The sequence below is a fragment of the Pseudorca crassidens genome, chromosome 5 (assembly GCF_039906515.1).
Source record: "Pseudorca crassidens isolate mPseCra1 chromosome 5, mPseCra1.hap1, whole genome shotgun sequence".
Taxonomy (NCBI): domain Eukaryota; kingdom Metazoa; phylum Chordata; class Mammalia; order Artiodactyla; family Delphinidae; genus Pseudorca; species Pseudorca crassidens.
The window spans coordinates 89,448,137-89,469,058 of NC_090300.1; the positions used below are offsets into that span (position 1 = coordinate 89,448,137).

General features: G+C 40.3%; 1 protein-coding gene across 7 annotated transcripts in view; it reads left to right on the top strand.

The window, feature by feature from the left end:
* CCDC191 (coiled-coil domain containing 191) overlaps window positions 1-20,922 on the top strand; it is a 100,267-nt gene that overhangs the window by 73,469 nt on the left and 5,876 nt on the right. For 5 of the 7 annotated variants that reach the window (XM_067738849.1, XM_067738850.1, XM_067738851.1 and 2 more), the window contains exons 14-16: window positions 8,872-9,015; window positions 13,337-13,489; window positions 14,023-14,168. In XM_067738849.1, coding sequence (XP_067594950.1) covers window positions 8,872-9,015; window positions 13,337-13,489; window positions 14,023-14,168 — 443 coding nt within the window. Of the gene's footprint in view, window positions 1-8,871; window positions 9,016-13,336; window positions 13,490-14,022; window positions 14,169-15,309; window positions 18,669-20,922 lie in introns of those variants that run through there. The other 2 variants (XM_067738852.1, XM_067738854.1) reach the window with 2 other exon arrangements.

Below are 20,922 nucleotides of genomic sequence, written 5' to 3' on the forward strand. Positions count from 1 at the left end.
TTTGTTTTTTAAAAGATGGGAGGTATCAGCACATATATGCATATTGATGGGAATGATCTAGTAGCGAGGGAGAAATTCATGATACAAGAGGGCAAAGACTATAAATTACAGGAGTGCGTAACTGGGAATACGTTCCAGAGCACAATGAAAGGGTGGCTTATAATGGATGGAAGGCAGAGTGTAGGAATGGTGTCGACTGCCCTGTATTCTTCTTAATTCTCGCTGTAATTCCTTGTCTTTCTTTCAAAGCAGTAGTGGTGGAGATATATATATATTTCAAATGAGCCTTATTTGTTGCATATCGTTTGTTGAATAATTTAAATCAGAAAGATACCCTGATTTTGTGTCCCTTTTTAGCCTGAGTGAATTATGCTCTGTGAAACCCTAGCTGCATAGATCCCCAGTATAAGTGCCGTCTCAAGGCAGACAGCATCATTTCATGTAATCCTCCCAATAAACCTTAGATGCAGGTGTTATGGACATTTTCTATACAAGGAAATGGAAAATACAGTAATAGTAATGAAATACAGCCAACTCTATTGAGGAAATCTTAATCAAGGGAGGAAATCACATTTAAAGTAAATTGCTGCATATGAATACAAAACTTAGACTCAAGCAGATATCTGATTTATTAAATGTTTTTCTTTCTATTTTTCCATGGAAAAGTATACTTTTAAAAAATCTACAAACAATAAATGCTGGAGAGGATGTGGAGAAAAGGGAACCCTCTTGCACTGTTGGTGGGAATGTAAATTGATACAGCCACTATGGAGAAGAGTATGGAGGGTCCTTAAAAAAAATAAAACTAGAGCTACCATATGATCCAGCAATCCCAGTCCTGGGCAAATATGCAGAGAAAACCATAATTTGAAAAGATACATGCACCCCAATGTTCATTATAGCACTATTTACAATAGCCAAGACATGGAAGCAACCTAAATGTCCATCAACAGAGGAATGGATAAAGAAGCTGTGGTACATAATACAGTGGAATATTACTCAGCCATAAAAAGAATGAAATAATGCCATTTGCAGCAACATGGATGGACCTAGAGATTGTCACTACAGAGTGAAGTAAGTCAGACAGAGACAGACAAATACCATATGATATCACTTATATGTGGAATCTAAAAAAAAGGTACAAATAAACTTATCTACAAAACAAATAGAGTTACAGATGTAGAAAACAAACTTATTGGTTACCAGCAGGTAAGGTGGGGGAGGGATAAATTGGGAGATTGGGATTGACATATACACACTACTATATATAAAATAGATAACTAAAAAGGACCTACTGTATAGCACAGGGAACTCTACTCAATACTCTGTAATGGCCTATATGGGAAACGAATCTAAAAAAGAGTGGATATATGTATATGTATAACTGATTCACTTTGCTGTACAGCAGAAACCTACAGAACATTGTAAATCAACTATATGCCAATAAAATTTTTTTTAAATAAATAAGTAGGCCATTTTCCCTCACAAGCCACATGAAAATGGTCTTCCTTAAGAGGCTACGACACCAGCCATAGAGTTGTAATTCTAGGAAGATAACTTAGGTGTGTGTGTGAACAGGGTTGGCCTAGCCTGAGGGCTTCTCCAGACGCTTACTGTGTTAGATTCCTGTCTACAAGTTGCAACTGCTGCCTCGATGCTACAGGGACATTTCAGTGGATGTGAAAATGGCCAGCTTCCATTTTCCTCCCCATGTAACTCTCAGCTTCCTCTTGTTGGTCATAAGAAAATTCTTGAAAATAATTTTTCTGTCCATTCAATATCTCAACTGTCTAATAAAGATTATGAAGGTAATTTTGGTTGAATCCTTTAGAGAATATGCACATTTCATATTCATTGAGGAATGTGTACAGATAAAGGTAGTGTGGATTGGAAGATCAGAGCAAATCTCCCTTCCACCTTAGAAATGTTCCAGTGCCCTATCTCTCTTTTTTTTTTTCTCAGAGAAGACTCAGGCAATTAAGTAGCTTGTCAGAATCAGCCAATTCACCACAACCGTTTTCTTGAAGTGAAATTGTGGCAAATAAAGAAAAAGAAGCTTAAATTAAGTGATTTTTACTGCAGAGACTAACAACTACTGTGAAGACAGTCTGAAGTCTTTGCTTTTGCTCCTGTGACTTGCCTAACAGCCATCACTAGACTTTTAATGGAGTATGAAGTATCTTTAAATTTGAATAGAATTATTCATATATAAATTTCTACCCCATGATCTAAATGAAGGGGCTATATTGCTACGTTTCCCGTAATAATAAGGGGAAAATACTGATTGCTCTCCTAACTGTTTTACTTTCTAGTAACTTGGTGAGATGTAATCATTTCTGTGAACAATGCTGAATAAATCCAAGGATATGCATAGCCCTGATTCTTGCAGGATTCATGAGGAACTTTTCCTCACCCTCTTTGCAGAATTGTTTCCTTTTTTTTAATGTTCCAGTGTTCTGTTACCATGATTAACATGCTGTTTAGTGGTTACATATTCAAATTAAAATAATTAGCTATTTGTTGAAATGAAATTCATGAGTTTTTAGGTCATTGCATCTTTTATTTTTTTTAGTTTTATTGAGGTATAATTGACAAAATTGTAAGATACTTAAAATGTACATAAAACATGATGATTTGATATATGTAGGCATTGTAAAAGGATTCCCACTGGGTTAATTAATATATCCATCACCTCACATACTTATTGTATGTGTGTGTGTGTGTGTGTGTGTGTGTGTGTAAGAACGCTTATTTTCTCCTCTCTTAGTAAGTTTCAATTATGAAATGTTAACTATAGTTACCGTGTCATACATTAGGTCCTCAGACCTTATTCATCTTGTAACTGAAAGTTTGTACCATTTTTCCAGGCCCTACCTATTTCTCCCACCTCAAAGGCACTGACAGTCACCATCCTACTCTGTTTCTACAATGTCAACCCATTTTTGTTTTAAGGTTCCACATATAAGTGATACCACTTAGTATTTTTGTTTTTCTCTGTCTGGCCTATTTTACTGAGCATAATGTCCTCAAAATTCATCCATGTTGTCAATAATGACCACATTTCCTTCTTTTTTTTTAAGGCTGAATAATATTCCATTGTGTGTATCTATAGCACATTTTTTTATCCATTCATACATTGATGGATACCTACTTTGTTTCCATTCCTTGGCTATTGTGAATAAAGTTGCAATAAACATAGGAGTACAGATATGTCTGAGACAGTGATTTTGTTTCCTATGGATATATACTCAGAAGTAGGATTGCTGGATAATATGGTAGTTCCATTTTTAATTTCTTGAGGAACCGCCATACTGTTTTCCACAGTGGCTGTACCCGTTTACATTCCCCAACAGTGTGCAAGGGTTCCCTTTTCTCCACATCCTCATTAGCATTTGTTTTCTCTTGTCTTTTTGATAATTGCCATCCTAACAGGTGTAAGGTGATAGCTCATTGTGGTTTTGATTTGTGTATCCCTGATAATTAGTGATGCTGAGCACCTTTTCACATACCTGTTGGCCATTTGTGTGTGTCTTCTCTGGAAAAATGTCTCTTCAGATCCTTTACCCATTTTTTCAAATGAGTTTTTTGGGTTTTTTTGCTATTGAGTTATATGAGTTCCTTATATATTTTGGATATTAACCCCTTATTGGATATGTGGTTGCAAATATTTTCTCCCATTCTGTAGGTTGCCTTTTCATTTTGTTGATGGTTTCCCTTGCTGTTCAGAAGCTTTTTAGTTTGATGTAGTCCTGCTTATTCATTTTGGCTTTTGTTGCCCTTGCTTTTGGTGTCAAATCCAAGATTTTGATTACTGATTGAGTCTATAGTAATTAGTCTATTCAGATTTTCTAATTCTTCACGATTCAGTCTTAGTAAGTTGCATGTTTCTAGGGATATATCCATTTCTTCTAGATTATCTAACTTGTTGGCATTTAATTGTTTATAGTAGTTTTTTTTAGGATTCTTAGTATTTCTCAGTTTTCTGTAGTAATGTCTTTCATTTCTGGTTTTGTCTTTTTTTTTTTTTCCCTTAGTCTAGCTAATGGTTTGTCTGTTTTGTTTTGTTTTTAAACAGCTCTTAGTTTCTGTGATTTTTTTAATTGTCTTTCTACTCTCTATTTCATTTATTTCTGCTCTGATCTTTATTTCCTTCCTACTACTAACTTTGGACTTAGTTTGTTCTTCTTCTAGTTCCTTGAGGTGTATAGCTAGGTTGTTTATTTGAGATCTTTCTTTTTTCTTAATGTAAGTGTTTAAACTTACCTCGTAGAACTGCTTTTTGCTGCATCCCATAAGTTCTGGTATGTTGTGTTTCCATTTTCATTTTTGTCAGATATTTTTTAATTATTTTATTTTTCTTTTGATTCCTTTTTTGACCCTTGGTTGTTCACAAGCATGTTGTTTAATCTCCACATATTTGTGAATTTTCCAGTTTTCCTCTTGTAACTGATTTCTAATTTCATAACATTGTAGCTGGAAAATATGCTTGGTATGATTTCAGTCTTCTTTAATTTATTAAGACTTGTTTTATGGCCTAACATATGATCTATCCTGAAGAATGTTCCATGTACACTTGAGAAAAATACGTATTCTGCTGCTGTTGGATGAGATGTTCTGTATATGTCTGTTAATTCCATCTGGTCTAATGTGTTGTTTAAGTCCAATATATCCTTGTTGATTGTCTAGATGCTCTATCCATTGTTTAAAGTGGGTTATTGAAATCCACTACTGTTATTGTATTTCTGTCTATTTCTCACTTCAAAATGTTAATATTTGCTTTATATTTAGGTGCTCCAATGTTGAATGCATAAATATTTTAAATTGTTACATCTTCTTGATGAATTGACCTCTTTATCATGATATAATGACCTTCTTTGTCCTTGATATCATTTTTGGCTTAATGTCTATATTGTCTTATGTAAAATAACTACCCCTGCTCTCTTTTGGTTCCTGTTTGCATGGAATATCTTTTTCCATTCCTTCACTTTCAGTCTCTATGTGTCCTTAAAGCTGAAGTGAGCCTCTCATAGAAAGCACATAGTTGGGTCTTGTTTTTTTTTAATCCATTCAGCTCCTCTGTGTCTTTTGAATGAAGAACTTAATCTATGAACATTTAAAGTAATTATTAATAGGCGTGGACTAGCTATTGCCATTTTGTTAATTATTTTCTAGCTGTTTTGTAGTTCCTTTGTTCCTTCCTCTCTTGCATTATTCCTTTGTGTTTTGATTATATGTATTTGTGCTGTGATTTATAAATATTTTGTATATTTACTATAAATTTATGCTTTATGGTTACCATGAGGCTTACATAAAACATCTTGTAGTTATAACAGTCTATTTTAAGCTGATAACTTCAAATGCATACAAAAACTCTACATTTTTACACTTCTCCCACCATAGTTTATGTGTTGGTCACAATTTTATATTGTGTATCTATTACAAGTTATTGTAGTTATAGTTATTTTTAATACTTTTGTCTTTTAACCTATACTAGAATTTTAAGTGATTCACTCATCACCATTACAATATTAAGAGTATTCTGAATTTAACTACATATTTACCTTTATCAGTGAGTTTATACTTTCATATGTTTTCATATTACTTATTAGTGTTCTTCATTTCAACTTGAAGAAGGCCTTTAACATTTCTGATAAGGCTGGTCTAGTGGTGATGAACTGTTTCAGCTTTTGTTTGTCTGGAAAACTCTTTATCTCTCTTTCAGTTCTGAAGAACATTTTTTCTGGGTAGAGTATACTTAATTGGCTGGGTTTTGTCTTTCAGCATTTGAATATAACATCTCACTTCTCTGGCGTACAAGATTTCTGCCCCAAAAATCCACTGATAGTCTTATACTATCAGTGTATAAGGAGTGCACTTATACTTAACAAGTTGCTTTTCTCTTGCTGTTTTTAAGATTCTTTGTCTTTAATTTTTGACAATTTAATTATAAAGTGTCTTGGTGTGTGTCTCTTTAGATTCATCTTATTTGGTACTTTTTGGGCTTCCTGGACCTGGATATCTGTTTCTTTCTCCAGGTTAGGGAAATTTTCAGCCAGTATTTCTTTTTTTTCTTTTTTTATTTCTAGATTCATACCATTGTGGTCAGAAAAAAAAAATGCTTGACATGATTTCAATCTTAAATTTATTGAAACTTATTCTGTGGCCTAGCATGTGATCTGTGCTGGGGAATGTTCCCTGTGCACATGTTTCATGATGCAAGATTCTGGAAAGGGAGTGGTCAAAACCTAAAAAACGTGGTTATAATGAGACTAGAGCAAAATAAGAAGTAATTGGCTTTATAGAATAGGGTATACCAATGTTTCTGTATAGTCATAGGTGTAGAGGTAGAGAAATATGAGACAAAGATGGAGATAAAGTACTTTTCCCTTTGAAAGATCTATAAAATTTTATAAAAGAGCAAGCTGGGAAAACTCTTTTGCTAAGTTGTTTAATAAGTAAGAAAAGTGTTGTTAAGGAAGAGGGACTGGTTACGACAGAATGAAGGCATTGTTTAAAAGGCCAAGTTTATATGGATTTGCTTCTTTAATCAGCAGAATTTTGTGGTTAAAAACAGTCACAGATAAAGTACTACAGGATGGAGCAGATTTAGAACTGGCACTGGGAAAAGACTGTATCATTGAAGCCCAAGGGATTACAGATGCTAAGCATCTTTCCAGCTGCCTGACCATGTGAAGTTGAACTGTCCAGTATTTCTTTGAATAAGTTTTCTGCCCCTTTCTCTTCTCTCTTTCTGGGACTCCTATGTTTATTCTCCCTTTGATGGTGTCCCATTAGTCCCTTAGGCTATCTTCACTTTTTCTCATTATTTTTTCTTTTTGTTCCTCCAGTTGAATTCCACTGCTCTGTCTATAAGTTGACTGATCTTTTTTTCTGCTTGATCTGGTCTGCTGTTGAACCCCTCTGTTGAATTTTTCAGTTCAGTTATTGTATTCTTCAGCTGTATGATTTATGTTTGGTACTTTTGTATATTTTCTATCTCTGTTGAAACTCTCACTTTGTTCATGCATTGCTCTCCTGACGTCAGTGAGCATCTTTATGACCATTATTTTGAAAACTCTATTGGGTAAATCACTTATCTCCATTTCATTAAGACTGGTTTCTGGAGGTTTATCTTGCTCTTTAGGTTGGAACATATTTCTCTGTTTCTTCATTTTTCTTGACTCTCTGGGTTGGTTTGTGTGCATTAGATAAAACAGTCACCTCCACTAGTCTTGACAGAGTGCTCACATGCAGAAGATGAATCTCATCAGCCTGGCCCAGGCTCCTGGTTGTCTCTCAAAGCTTTGTCACTGCCTTTGTCCTTAGTAGCTCCCCGTATTTGAGCGTGTGCCAAGACCTATCGCTTGGGGTTGGAGATGCAGAGCCTGCGTAAGGGAATCCCTCTCTGCTGGTTCATCCTGTGTCCTGGGGGCTGACTCTGGGGCAGGTGCTTTCTGTGCGGCTCTTCACTAATCCATGCAGCAGTCTCATCTGAACCTCTTTCCAGCTCCCAGAACCCTCTTAAGCCAGCCTGCAGGGCTGTAAATGAGGCAGGCTTCAGGGTCAGGCTAAGGGAAGACCCTCAGGCTGGAGGCAAGGGGGCTGGACAGGGGAGACACTTGGGGAAAGCAAGCAGAAAAATCCTCTGGGCGCAGAAGCGGCTCTCTCTCCAGGAGCCGGGATTGGGAAGGAGCTGGTTTAGAGGCAGCAGCCTTCCCTATAGGGGCCTGGATCTCAGAAGGGGCCCTGTGCTTCTTCCAGCAAATTCTGGTTCCTGGTCAAAAGACAGTTGTCAAAAGAAAGGATCTCGGTCACACCTTGATACACACTGATTATTAGAAGCTGTACCCTCAGGCAGCAGCTGTGAAAATACGTAGTTAAGCCCCTTCCAGGGAGAAACTAGGAGATGTGTGTTTTTCCTGCTCCCTTTCACTGAGCCCAGGTGTATAACCATGGGGCTGGATGGCCAGGGCGATGGGGCGGGGTGTTTCTCCTGTGCCTGTTTAAAGCCTGCTTGTTTGCCGTAGTCCTATGGGACTTGTGAATGTAAGTTCCACTGGCTGTCAGAGCCAGGCAGTCCAGGGGCCCATCCCACTCAGGTGGCAGTCACAAAAGCTAGCATGCAAAATGTGTGTACAAGCTCCTTTCAGACAGATGCTAGCAATCTGGTTTTACCTTTGGAGTGAGCCAGAGGGAGAAGGCAGAGGAAGTACCCAAAGGCTCCCTCCTGCTCTGGAGAGGATCTCAGCCAGCTCCTAGATGCGTGCTAAATTAGAATCTGGACCCTCAGGCAGCAGTTCGTAAAGTATGAAGTCAAATCTCTTTCAGGGAAAGACTGGGAAATGGGCTTTTTGCCTGCTTTCTCAGGACTGAGTCCTGAGAGCACAGGAGTGAGTATAGGAGCATAGCCACAGTGAGTACTCTCATCCAATAAGACCTGTTTCATTGTTTGCTATAGTCTTGTGTGTCTCGTGGACACAAGCCTTGTTGGTGTTTTGGGGGCCCATCCCTTGCTTGAATGGTTGTCTTTAAAGTTGGGGTGCTAGATGTGCAGTCCAAATCCTTCACTCCTTAGGAAGAAGCTGGGAGTTGGGAGTTCCCTCCCTATTATAGGGCACTGAGCCAGGGGTGGCGTTTATGGCAAGCCTGTGTCTCAGCCTTTCCTGTCAATATTTTTGATGTATCAATGTAGGTATTTTCTCATTCGGTTGATATGGAAAAGTCACACAGCTAGTTTCTGGATTTCTTTCAGAGGGAAGTGCTCCATGTGTAGCTATACATTCAGTGCATCCAAGGGAGGAGGGAAGTTCAGGAACTTCCTGTCACTATTTTGGTTCCTCCTTGGCATTTTCACCTATTTATTTTTTCCAGAAAGAACTAGAGAAGCAGAAGAGAATTAAGAGGAACCAGCAGCTGGAAGCAATAGCCAAAGAACATTATGAAAGCGTATTGCTAAGAAAAAAAGGTCTGGAGCCTTGGAAGAGACTGAGAATGCAAAGCAAGCAGAACCTCCAGGTACAGTGTCACACTCTTATCCCCCCACATCAGCAAGTGGACTTTAAAATAGGATAAACACCCAATGAGGCTTTGGAGGTCGTTTGGAGATTTAAAAGTCAGAGAGATAAATGAATTGAGTGTGGATATTTACTTGTTTCAGATAAACGTTTGAGTTTGGTCTTCCAAGGTAGAGAAAGACCTCTGTAACTGAATAGGTTGGAAAAAACTAGAGTACATTTTTTATTAGAGAACCTCCAAGGTAGGATGAATAGAGGCCTCTCTCAATTTTAGCAGTGTATAGCTATGTAATAAAGGAAAAATAATTACCGTAAGGTATACTAATCAGATTTCTGCTGCAATAAAGCTGCCTAACAAACAGCCCTGAAATATCGTGGCTTACAACTCAGGTATTTATTTCCCACTCACATGTTTGCGGGCCAGTTTAGATCAAATTCAGATCTCTCCACAGCCTCTTTCTGGCTCCAGCTGTTATTCAGGGCAAGCTTTCACCTGGCAAATGTCTGAGATACAAAGGCCAAACCCAATTATGTAAACTCGTATGAAACCTTGGCTTGTATCATGTCCACAGCAAGTCATAAGGCCAAACTCAAGGTCACTGAGAGGAGAAAGAGGCTCCATTTACTCCAGTGGGAGACAGGATGAAATCACATGCAAGTGTGTGGGTGTCTGATCCTATTATCCGGAATAGTCATCCACTCTACCACACAGGGATAAATGAAATCAAATACCACTGAAATTCAAGTTTATCCAGTGCACAGAACACGGCATTTAACTAAATGATCAAAAGCTCAAAATAGATAAAATGTTATCTTTAGAATTCTATTTCATAATAAGGTCAGTAATGCCTACCAGTTATGACCACTGTTATTTACACACTCGGCCAAGTTAATACTGAAAAGTAAGGCTAATCTTCTTGGTTATGAAAACAAGGATTAAAGATGAACAATAATGCTGTGGTATCATAAGAATCCCACTACATTCAGTAATGCTGCAGGTTGTACCTTTGTGAACGTGACTTAGGCTACTCTTCTTCCTCCCCTAGCCAATCTATTCACCCTTCATTCTCTTTGTTCTCTTCCTATTTTCACACTTTCTTTTCTTTTTATCTTCCCTAAATGCCCTCCCCACTGTTTTTCTGTCTCTGATTTTTTGTCCTCTGCTTCCTAACCGGTGGTTCTGGAATCACTGAGTATCTCAAACCAGCTAAGGAGGCCTATTTGTGGTGGTCAGGCCTGAGGGCGTGAGGTTCCCTCCTCTTGGAGGCCTTGACCCATCTGTGCCCCAAGCATTGCTATTTTCCTGGTAATGATATGGGAGGGCTGAGCCTTAGTTTTCTGAGAGAATGAGTCTGGAAATGAAATCTGAATGGAAATTTGCTTCTTGCAATATACTACAACAAACATTAGTCATATCAGATAGTTTGTTATCCAATTGAGCGCTCCTAGTTTTGTTTTATGCTCTCTGGCTTTTGTCTGTTTCTTTGTTTTTAATTATTAATACACAAAGAAAAAGCAGACAGGAAGTAGAAAAACTCACTCTTAAGTTCTTATCAGCTGTTCTTTTTTGGTCCCTGTTTTTGACCGAGTAAAATCAAGAAACATATAAAATTTAGAAACAAAATAATCTATAGGTGAATAATCAAATTAAATTTTTAATAATTTACTCATAAGAATATAAAAAGAGGGCTTCCCTGGTGGCGCAGTGGTTGAGAGTCCGCCTGCCGACGCAGGGGACATAGGCTCGTGGCCCAGTCCGGTAAGATCCCGCATACCACGGAGCGGCTGGGCCCATGAGCCATGGCTGCTGAGCCTGCGTGTCCGGAGCCTGTGCTCAGCAACGGGAGAGGCCACAACAGTGAGAGTCCCTCATACCACAAAAAAAAAAAAAAAAAAAAAAAAAGAATATAAAAAGAAACAGGAGTTTGAGTTCAAAATGACAGTTATAGGCCTTAAATATAGAAAAACCTAATTAAAATAAAAACAGGAGAACACAGATCTGAATCCAGCATTTCCAAATTTTCCTATTCATAAAACCATCTGGAGAGCTTATAAAAATGCAAGTTCCTGTTCCCACCTCCAGGTGTTCTCAGTAGGTCTGGGTTGTTGGCCAGGGGGCTGGGGGCGGTGTGTCAGGGAATCTGCATTTTTAAAAAGTAGCCCAGGGACTTCCCTGGTGGTCCAGTGGTTAAGACTCTGTGTTTTCAATGCAGGGGGCATAGGTTCGACCCCTGGTTGGGGAACTAGGATCCCACATGCCACATGGTGTGGCCAAAAAAATTAAAAAAAAGACAACAGTAGAATAAAAAACTATAATATTAAAGAAAAAAAAAAGTAGCCCAGGAGATTCTGATCCAAGTAGTCTGAGCACCACATTCTGAGAATCACCTCTTTAGTTTGTAACAAGTGTGTTAGTTTCCTATGCTGTTATCACAAATTACCACAAACATAGTAGCTTAAAACACAAATTTATTATCTTAAACTTCTGGAGGTCAGAAGTCCAAAATCAGACTTGCTGGGCTAAAGTCAAAGTGTCAGCAAGACAACTGCCTTCTGGAGTTTCCCAAGAGAGAAACTGTTTCCTTTTCCAGCTTCTAATGGCTGCCTGCATTCCATTGCCCATAGCCCCTTCCTCAATTCACTCTAATCTCTTACATTCATGTCACATCTCATATTGATACTGATCCTCCTGCCTCCCTCTTACAAGAACTCTTGTGATTACATTTAGGGCTCTCCCATATAACCCAGGATCATCTCCCCATTTTAAGATCCTTCACTTAATCACAGCTGCAAAATCCCTTTTACCATGTAAGGTAACATTTACAGGTTCCAGGGATTAGTTTGTGGCCATCCCTGAGGGCCACTATTCATCCTACCACACAAGATAATAGAATTTTAGAATATTAGTAATCCTCTCCTTCTCTTTCAATTTGTAAATAAAGGGAACTGAATCTTAGAGAGGAAAACTGACTTGCTTAAGGTCACACAGCACATTGGTTACAAAACTAGAATGGAGCTCAGCAACCCCTTCCTCCAAAAATCCTGCCCAGTTCAGGCATGTCTTTTGTGCTGTGTTCAGGAATCAGAGGTATATGTAGATGCCAACCACCAGCTGAAAGTTTAAAAAAAAAAAAAAAAATGAAGTAAGAAAGTTAGAAAAAAAACAGAAAGAAGTAAAAGGAAAAGTTCTGGAGGACAGTAAGAGGAAGCAGTATCTTCTTCATCCAGCAGAGCTGACATCCAGGAAGGGATAGAAAAAATTAAGAAAGAAAAAGCGTCCAGTTAAACAGTTCCTGGCTTCTTTATAACGTTTTTGGGTTTTTTTTCAGAAGAGTTATTTAGCATTTTCCCTTAAACTCACATGTGCTATATTTCATTTGTTCCAATAACAGTTTTCAGAATTTTTAAGGGATCTTCTGATTATCTTTCTTTTTCTCCCTGGTTCTCTGTGTTTTCCTAGAAGATGGAGAGCAGAGAGGGTAGGAGGTTGTGTGTTTCTGGCTCCCCTTGCCTTTTGGCTCCCAGGTGTCACAGAGACCTCCTGTGATGGTCATTTTGGCCAGTATGTGTGACTGCCAAGGGACTCACTTAGATCAGTCACATTCACAGTGCTCAGTGGTGAGACAAGACTCAGAAAAAGGTCTAATGGGGAGGACTAAGAGAGAAGGGCTTTTCCCTCTGCCTCTTAAGAGAATGTAATAGTTACTTTTAAAAAAAAATCTATAAAGTCTGAGTTCTATGTTTATTTTGGTAGAATGATACTCTGAGCCCTTTAAGTTGGTAAGATATTAAATTATTCATCATGTTATTTTTCTACCAAATGGTTTGTGGTTTATTGATAATGTCTAAATTTCAGTGCTAGTGACAGCTCCTTCTACAAAACTAATTGAAAGTATTGGCATTTCCTCAATTAGACAGTGGTTAAGCACATAATAAAGAGAGGTTTGTTATGCAGTTGCTGCCCAAGCTCCAGGAGAAGGAACCAAGAGTGTTGCCGCCCATGCACTTTAAAGCTCAGTGCGAGCGACGAAATGGTTTTGGAGGTTGTTTGTTCCATTTCCCGAATAACCAGCCAGTCATGTGGTCTTCGGGGAGTCAGCATTGAAAGGCTATGCATGATGTGAATCTAAAGTCCCCATGTAATACAGTAGTACAGTCAGTAGTCAAAGCTTTTAGGACATAGGTGAATGTCTGTAAGATTGTTCTCTCTAGTAACAGTCTGTATGTGGTTTACAGCATCCCTTGCCAAGGTGATGTGTATTTCCTTAAATGATTTAACATATAAGGAATAATTCCCTTTTCTCATTTAAAAAACTGTCCAGGTGGCCAAAGGACATCACTCTTTGGCCCTACAGAGGAAATGCCTGCTGACCTGGTTCCAGTGGAGTCGGGAAAGCCTGGCTAGGAAGATGGCCAAAGCTGATCAATTTTATTCCCAAATATTACTTAGGAGAGTCATCCGGAGCTGGCTACAGGTAAGGCCCCAATGAAGGGAGTGTTCAATACATGTCTCTGCCCAACCCTATGTAAGAAAATTAGGTGCACTCCAGATGTCAACAGTCATTATGTTTTTTTCAAGAACAATATAGAAGAGGCAATTCAATTCACTGCTTTGAAATGAATTTGAAAATGTCAGTGTTTTGTTAGTATAAAATCTTAAGCACGTTTCTTTTCACATACAGAGTATCCCTATAAACTGTAATGTGTCATTACATCAGCTTTTGTTTTTATACTCATTTCTTCTTTCTTGTCCCATAATTGCTCAAGTGGTTTTACTAGAAACCTACGCCCTCAGTCTTATAACTGTTTCTACCCCTCTGATTCCATTTATCTTTTAATACCTTACAGAGGATATGGCCTTGGCTGCCACACCATCCTTTCTCCTTATGCCTCCAGTATCCTTTGTTTTGTGTCTGGTTCGATTCTTTCTCTTTTGTACTGTTTATTTGCTTGAATTCTTTGTCTATGCTGTTATTTGTCTCACTTTTTTCCCTGTTCTCATCCCCAGTACCTGACTGACCTCGAGGAAGAAGTACAAACACTGTGTGTACATTTTCTTCAGAAGAAGATTTTCAGGGCCTGGTATAACGTGGTCAGGGAGGCCAGGATCGATTCCCAGAACAAGCACAAGGTTGCGGTGGAGCACAGTGACAGGTGAGGTTTTCATCTCTACGAAAATTCACTCAACTGATTTCACAACTGCTCTGCAATAGATTCTATGCCTGGAATGTTCTAAAAAGATAAGGTGGAGGCTAGGAGAGCTGGGCACTCGGAGATACCCGGCAGGGGTGGGAGTCCCAGCTCGCCCCCTAACTGCATGGGTGAAGACAAGAGAGTAACCCCCTTGAACTCCAGGGTCCCCATCTTTAAAATGAGGAAGGGGAGGAGGATGCCTGCCCTCCCTTCCTCACAGGACCAGCAAGAGAATACAGTGAACTGTGCATATAGCTGATTCACTTTGCTATACAGTAGAAACTAACACCACGTTGTAAAGCAACTATACTCCAATAAAAATTTTTTTTTAAAAGTGAATTTTGAAATACATGAAACACACCTAAACAGAGGTACTGTGTTCTTTGTCATAGTTTTTTCTTTAAGTTTAATTTTTTTAAACATTATTTATTGTGAAATATAACACAAATATAGATGAGTGCTTAAATCCTATAAATACAGCTTAATGAACTATAAAGTGGACACCCCTATCACCACTCCTGAGGTTGAGAAGTAGGACACTGCTGGCCCCTAGAAGTCCCCACGGGCTCCTCCCCAATCACAGGTCCCACCCTTTCCTCCTGAAGGTACACTACTCTCCTGACCTTTATGAGAAACATTTCCTTGCACTTCTTTTTATTTATACCTCCTAAGTATGCACCCTTCAAGACTTGGAACTTTATGTAAGTAGAATCATACTGTATGTCATATTAATATTCATAATACAGTGATGACATTTAATTCAGTGTCTTTGGGGAATAAGGTATTCCATATAAGTATGCTTTTTCTGTTTTATAACTTTAAGCATTTTGGATAAAAATGTTCTAAATTTCATTATGCCCTTCCCTTGGAGAGTAAATAAATGATCTGTCCTTTTTTGGTGATTTAATGTCATTCCTTAGGAGCACCAGTTAATGTGGTGGGCATAAGCCTCCAGGTTCTGAGGTGTGAAGACTATTGTGAAGGTGTAGAAGTGTCCCTTTTCTCACTATATCAATTCACTTTTGGTTGCTTTGTTTTCATTTGTGTGTATGTGTGTGCGTGTCTGGTTTTTTTATAAGTGTTTCTATCTTGTTGCCAGTAGGGTGCCCACCTCCAGCAAAACCTGCTCATCCTTGTTTAATTTACAGGTACTAAAATCTGTGGGCAGAAAAAACGTAAGCAAGTTGATTCTAATTTTGTCTAAAATAAATAGGCAATGAATGAGGGTATTCAGAGGACTTGCCTTTGAAGAAGTGCTCACATTTGAAACTTCCCTATTCCTCTTTTATAAAATGAGAATAACCGCAGAACCTGTCTTACAGCGTTGTTGTGAGGACTAAACAAGGTAACATAGGACCTCAGTTAATGTACTGCTTGGCCCAAAATAATAGCTATTGTTTTGTTTATTGTCATTGTTAATGTATTACTATTAAACACCCTTTTTGTCCACCTTTGTTTTCTGTTTCTCAGCTGCCAAAAACAGACCGAGAGATTCACTGGGACAGCTGCCTTATGTGACACAGGGCAGTAAGAGGGCTTTCACACATGCCATCTCATCTGATGGATGAGTATAGGCCAGAGGGGAGGGGGCAGATGTCAGGATTCTCATTTTCAAGCAAAGAAACTGAAGCTATGCTCAGGTCGATGAACTGCCCAAATAACAAATGGTGGAGCCGCTCAGGTCGATGAACTGCCCAAATAACAAGTGGTGGAGCCTGGACTCCAAATCAGGTTTTCTGGCTCCAAATCATCCTCTTCTTGCTAAGTCAGTCTTCTTCCCCATTTTTCTAATTCAATCTCATTTGTAAACTAAAATACAATAGTAAGATAGTGGTCCTATTTAGGGTTTGAAGTTAGTTAGAAAATCAGTGTGTGAATCCATGCATTCAACAAGAAGTAAATTCTCAGCCAGAGTCCACTTGATGGAAGAGCATGGCTGTGACTTCATCTCTCCCCACTCTGCCCCTGTTCACCATGGTCCAGCCCCACTAGCCTCCCACAGTGTTCCTCAGACGGACAATGCTCACGTCTGTGTCACAGTTCTCACGTGACCCAGATCTCACCATTCAGGTTTCCACTGAGATGCACGCCACCTGCCTCCATTCTCGTCTATCCAATAACCTGCCCTATTGTCTTCACAGCACGTAAGACTCTCTGAAACTGTCATTTACTGTTTACATGTTTATCGTCTCTCCCCATCACATCTTGCGTACAACTGTATTCTCAGCATGACAGAGCCTAGTACATGGGTGTATGATAGATATTTGGTACACAAATAGATGCATTTTATGGCAGGAGTGACACTAATGGATCTTTTAAAAGGAACGTTAACACTTAAAAATTGATATTCAGAGTTCTTAATTTTATTTGAATGAAAGAATATTGTATAGAAAAGCTGTGGGTGAGAAACTGCAGTACCACTGAAAAGATGATTCCTAGTAAGACCATGAAGTTTAATTCTGCATATCTATATCACTTCTAGGTGTATATAATTTGTAATTGGATATAGATTTATAATTTTACAAATCTGGTATTTTTTATATACATGGCGGGACTAAGAGATGTCTCCAGACCTAAGTCTCTCATTGTCAGCAGTTACTGTGTAGTTCTGCAATTAGAGCTTAGCTATGCACTTGGCCAGTTCTTCTCAGCCAAACTAGTACTTCTTATATGTCTGGTATTGCCTTGATACTGTAGTTCTTAACCACTTTGGAATCACAGACCCCTGTGAGGTAGTAATGAAAGTCGCAGACCTGCTCTCCAGAAAATGCACATATGCACATCACATACAACTTCACACAAAATGTCAAGGAGTTGGTGGACCTCAGGTGAATAGATATAGGTAGGTAGATAGATATACATAGGTAGGTAGGTAGGTAGATAGATAGAGACTATAAATAAGCACCAAACCAGTGATTGTGCCCATGTGCTTTAGGAGTTCAGAGGAAGGAAGATAAGTGCAGGCACAAAGACGATCTAGGAAGATTCCCCCAGGGGGCAGAGCATTTCAGTCAGGATAGAACAGTAGGAGCTAAAATGTAGAAGTCAGAAAATGGGAGCGTAGCCAGAAGAAAGTTGTGAACAGCACGTGAGAGTGGGAGATAGACAGGGGTAAGGACTGTGAGTGGGTCATAGAGCCGAGTACAGGAAGCTATAAATGGTGGACTGGATGGATGAAAGAAGAAAGCAGATCAAGCAGCTCCACTCCTTGAAGGCTTTTTTAACTGAACAGTAATACCGCCACCAACAAAAAAATCAACATTATCAGAAGCATCAACCAACCATGAGCCATAAAACTAATGGGGACTGAAATGCATTCTAGGGGGGCTTCATTAGAAGGTCATGAAGCCAGAATAAATCCCATCTATGCCTCTACTTGTGAAAATATAAACTTAGCTATTCTTGCCTCTGCCTTTACTCAAGACATGCCCTCTTCTAGGAATGCCTTTTCTCTGCCTAGGAGGGATCAAGATGGCGCAGCAGGAGGACATGGAGCTCACCTCTCCCCACAAGCACATCAAAAATACGTCTACGGGCTTCCCTGGTGGCGCAGTGGTTGGGGGTCTGCCTGCCGATGCAGGGGACGCGGGTTCGTGCCCCGGTCTGGGAAGATCCCACATGCCGCGGAGCGGCTGGGCCCGTGAGCCGTGGCCACTGAGCCTGTGCATCCGGAGCCTGTGCTCCGCAACGGGAGAGGCCACAACAGTGAGAGGCCCGCGTACCGCAAAAAAAAAAAAAAAAAAAATCTACATATGGAACAATTGTCACAGAAAACTAACTAGAAACTGGCAGAAGAACTCTGTACAACCAAAGCTGCAAGAAAGATCTCCGCTTAACCGGGTGGGGCAGAAAAAAGGCATCAGATTGGGACCTGTGTCCCTGGGAGGGATCTGAAAGGAGAAGGTCCACATGGGCAGACCCTTACCCTGGGGAGTGAGCAGGCCAAGCCACAGTCTGAGTGTTCAGTTCTGGGACCCTGAACGGAGGGGACAAGCCCCTTTGGCTGCTGGGAGAACTGCTGGGACAGATAGAAGAGCTGCAGAAGCCTAACTCGACTCACAAGGAGTGCACACAAGTTGGCTTGCAACAGCCAGGGCAGAGAGAGCCTTGCACTGGTGGCTGCTGCCTCACCAGAATCCCTAACCCAAACGGGGCAAACACCCCTGCTCTGTTCACTCCACACCACAGTCTGGTGTGAGATCAGGGTCAACCGGGCCATAGGAAAAGACTCAGTCTAGCTACACAGAGACAGCCCCGGGGGGGCCTGGGTTTTGATCTAGGTGGGGTGGCAGCAGCCACTGTCAGCGGGCACTCGGGCAGCACCCCAGGAGCAGGCAGTGGTTCATACCCCAGCTGAGCAAACACTCCCCACCCCCATCCACACTGCAGCTTGGTGCAGGATCTGGGGCAGACAGGCCTAGGGAGAAGGCTTGACCTAGCTGCTCAGAGACAGCCCTGGGGGACTGGGCTGTGATCCAGGTGGGGCACCAGCGACCACTGTCAGAGCTCGCTCCAGCAGCACCACAGGAGCACCCCGTGCTCAATGCTGGGTCTGGGGGAGACCGGTCCTATAAGAAGGCTGCCACAGAGGCAGCCCAGATCTCAGGCGGCAGCACAGCCACCTCAGTCCCCGCAGCCACAGTGCCCTGACCCCCAGCCCCAGCGTAGCAAATGCCCCGGCCCCGCCCACTCCACACCACAGCCTTGCACTCGATCTGGGACAAACACAGCAGGGGAAGAGATGTGACCCTGGGCTGTGTCTGAGCAGAGCTGACGTCACCTACTTAGGCAGCACATTGGTGCTCTGTAAGTGCACGAGCCCCAGTTCCTTCAGCACTCCCCACCTTTGGGGCGGAGCATGCACTCAAGGGTAATGGAGCCTGATCAAGCCTGACCCTCAGAGCTTCTGCTGCAACAACTGGGAACCTGACAAGGTGGTGACTGCCACTGAGCAGAGAGGAAGTCCTGCCTCACACCCTGCACAGGATTTAGATCCCCCAACACCAACCACACCACTATCAGAGTGACAACGGCCAGTACACCCTGAGGACAGACATGGCTGGTGTCCATATCAAAACCAGCCCTCACACCAAAAACATTGGACATACACAGTCTACACAGGGATGCTCTCACATAGAAACACTCCTTCAACACCAAAATAGATAACTGTTTCTCCTAAATTCATGGAGACAGAGAAACTTAACTAAAATGAAAAGCAGAGGAACTACTCCCAATTAAAAGAGCAAGAGAAATCCCCTAAAATAAAAAATAATGAAACAGAGCTCAGCAGTCTACCAGAACTCGAGTTCAAAAAGGTAATAATCAAAATGCTAACTGAATTAAGAAAGATTATCAATATAAACACAGATCACTGTAACAAGGAACTAGAAACTAAAAAAATGAACCAAAGATAATTCAATTTCCAAGATAAAAAGCAATCTGGAAGAAATGGATAGCTGACTGAATGATGCAGATGAACAAATAAGTGATCTGGAAGACAGAATAATGGAAATCACCCAATCAGAACAGCAGACCACTATGGAGAACAGTATGGAGGTTCCTTAAAAAACTAAAAATAGAACTACCATATGACCCAGCAATCCCACTACTGGGCATATGCCCTGAGAAAACCATAATTCAAAAAGAATCATGTACCAAAATGTCCATTGCAGCTGTATTTACGATAGCCAGGACATGGAAGCAACCTAAGTGTCCATCGACAGACGAATGGATAAAGAAGATGTGCACATATATACAATGGAATATTACTCAGCCATAAAAAGAAACGAAATTGAGTTATTTGTAGTGAGGTGGATGGACCTAGAGACTGTCATACGAGTGAAGTAAGCCAGAAAGAGAAAAAGAAATACTGTATGCTAACACATATATGGAATAAAAAAAAAAAAAAGTGGTTCTGAAGAACCTAGGGGCAGGACAGGAATAAAGATGCAGACATAGAGAATGGACTTGAGGACATGGGGAGGAGGAAGGGTAAGCTGGGACAAAGTGAGAGAGTGGCATGGACATATATACATTATCTAACGTAAAATAGATATCTAGTGGGAAGCAGCCGCATAGCACAGGGAGATCAGTTCAGTGCTTTGTGTCCACCTAGAGGGGTGGGATAGGGAGGGTGGGAGGGAGACACAAGAGGGAGGAGATATGGGGATATATGTATATCTATAGCTGATTCACTTTGTTATACAGCAGAAACTAACACACCATTGTAAAGCAATTATACTCCAACAAAGATGTTAAAAAATAATAATAATACTTATTGGGCAGGCCAAAAAGTGCCTTCAGTTTTTTAAGTAAAAATAAAAGACACATTTTTCATTTTCACCCAGAACTTTATTGAACAACATATTCACCCTTTTGTTCCACTACCTTCTACCATTTTTCAGGCAACTTCATAATTCCATCTTCCCAAAACTTTTTATCTTTTTTGAGCAAAGAACTGTTCCAGGTGCCTTTTACAGTCTTCCAGGGAATTGAAATTTTTTCCATTAAGAGAATTTTGTAAAGACCGAAATAAATGGAAATCCAAAGGTGCAATGTCTGCTGAATACGGCAGATGAATCAGAACTTCCCAGCCAAGCTGTAACAGTTTTTGCCAGGTCATCAAAGAAACATGTGGTCTTGTGTTATCCTGATGGAAGATTATGCGTTTTCTTTTGACTAATTCTGGATGCTTTTTGTTGAGTGCTGCTTTCAG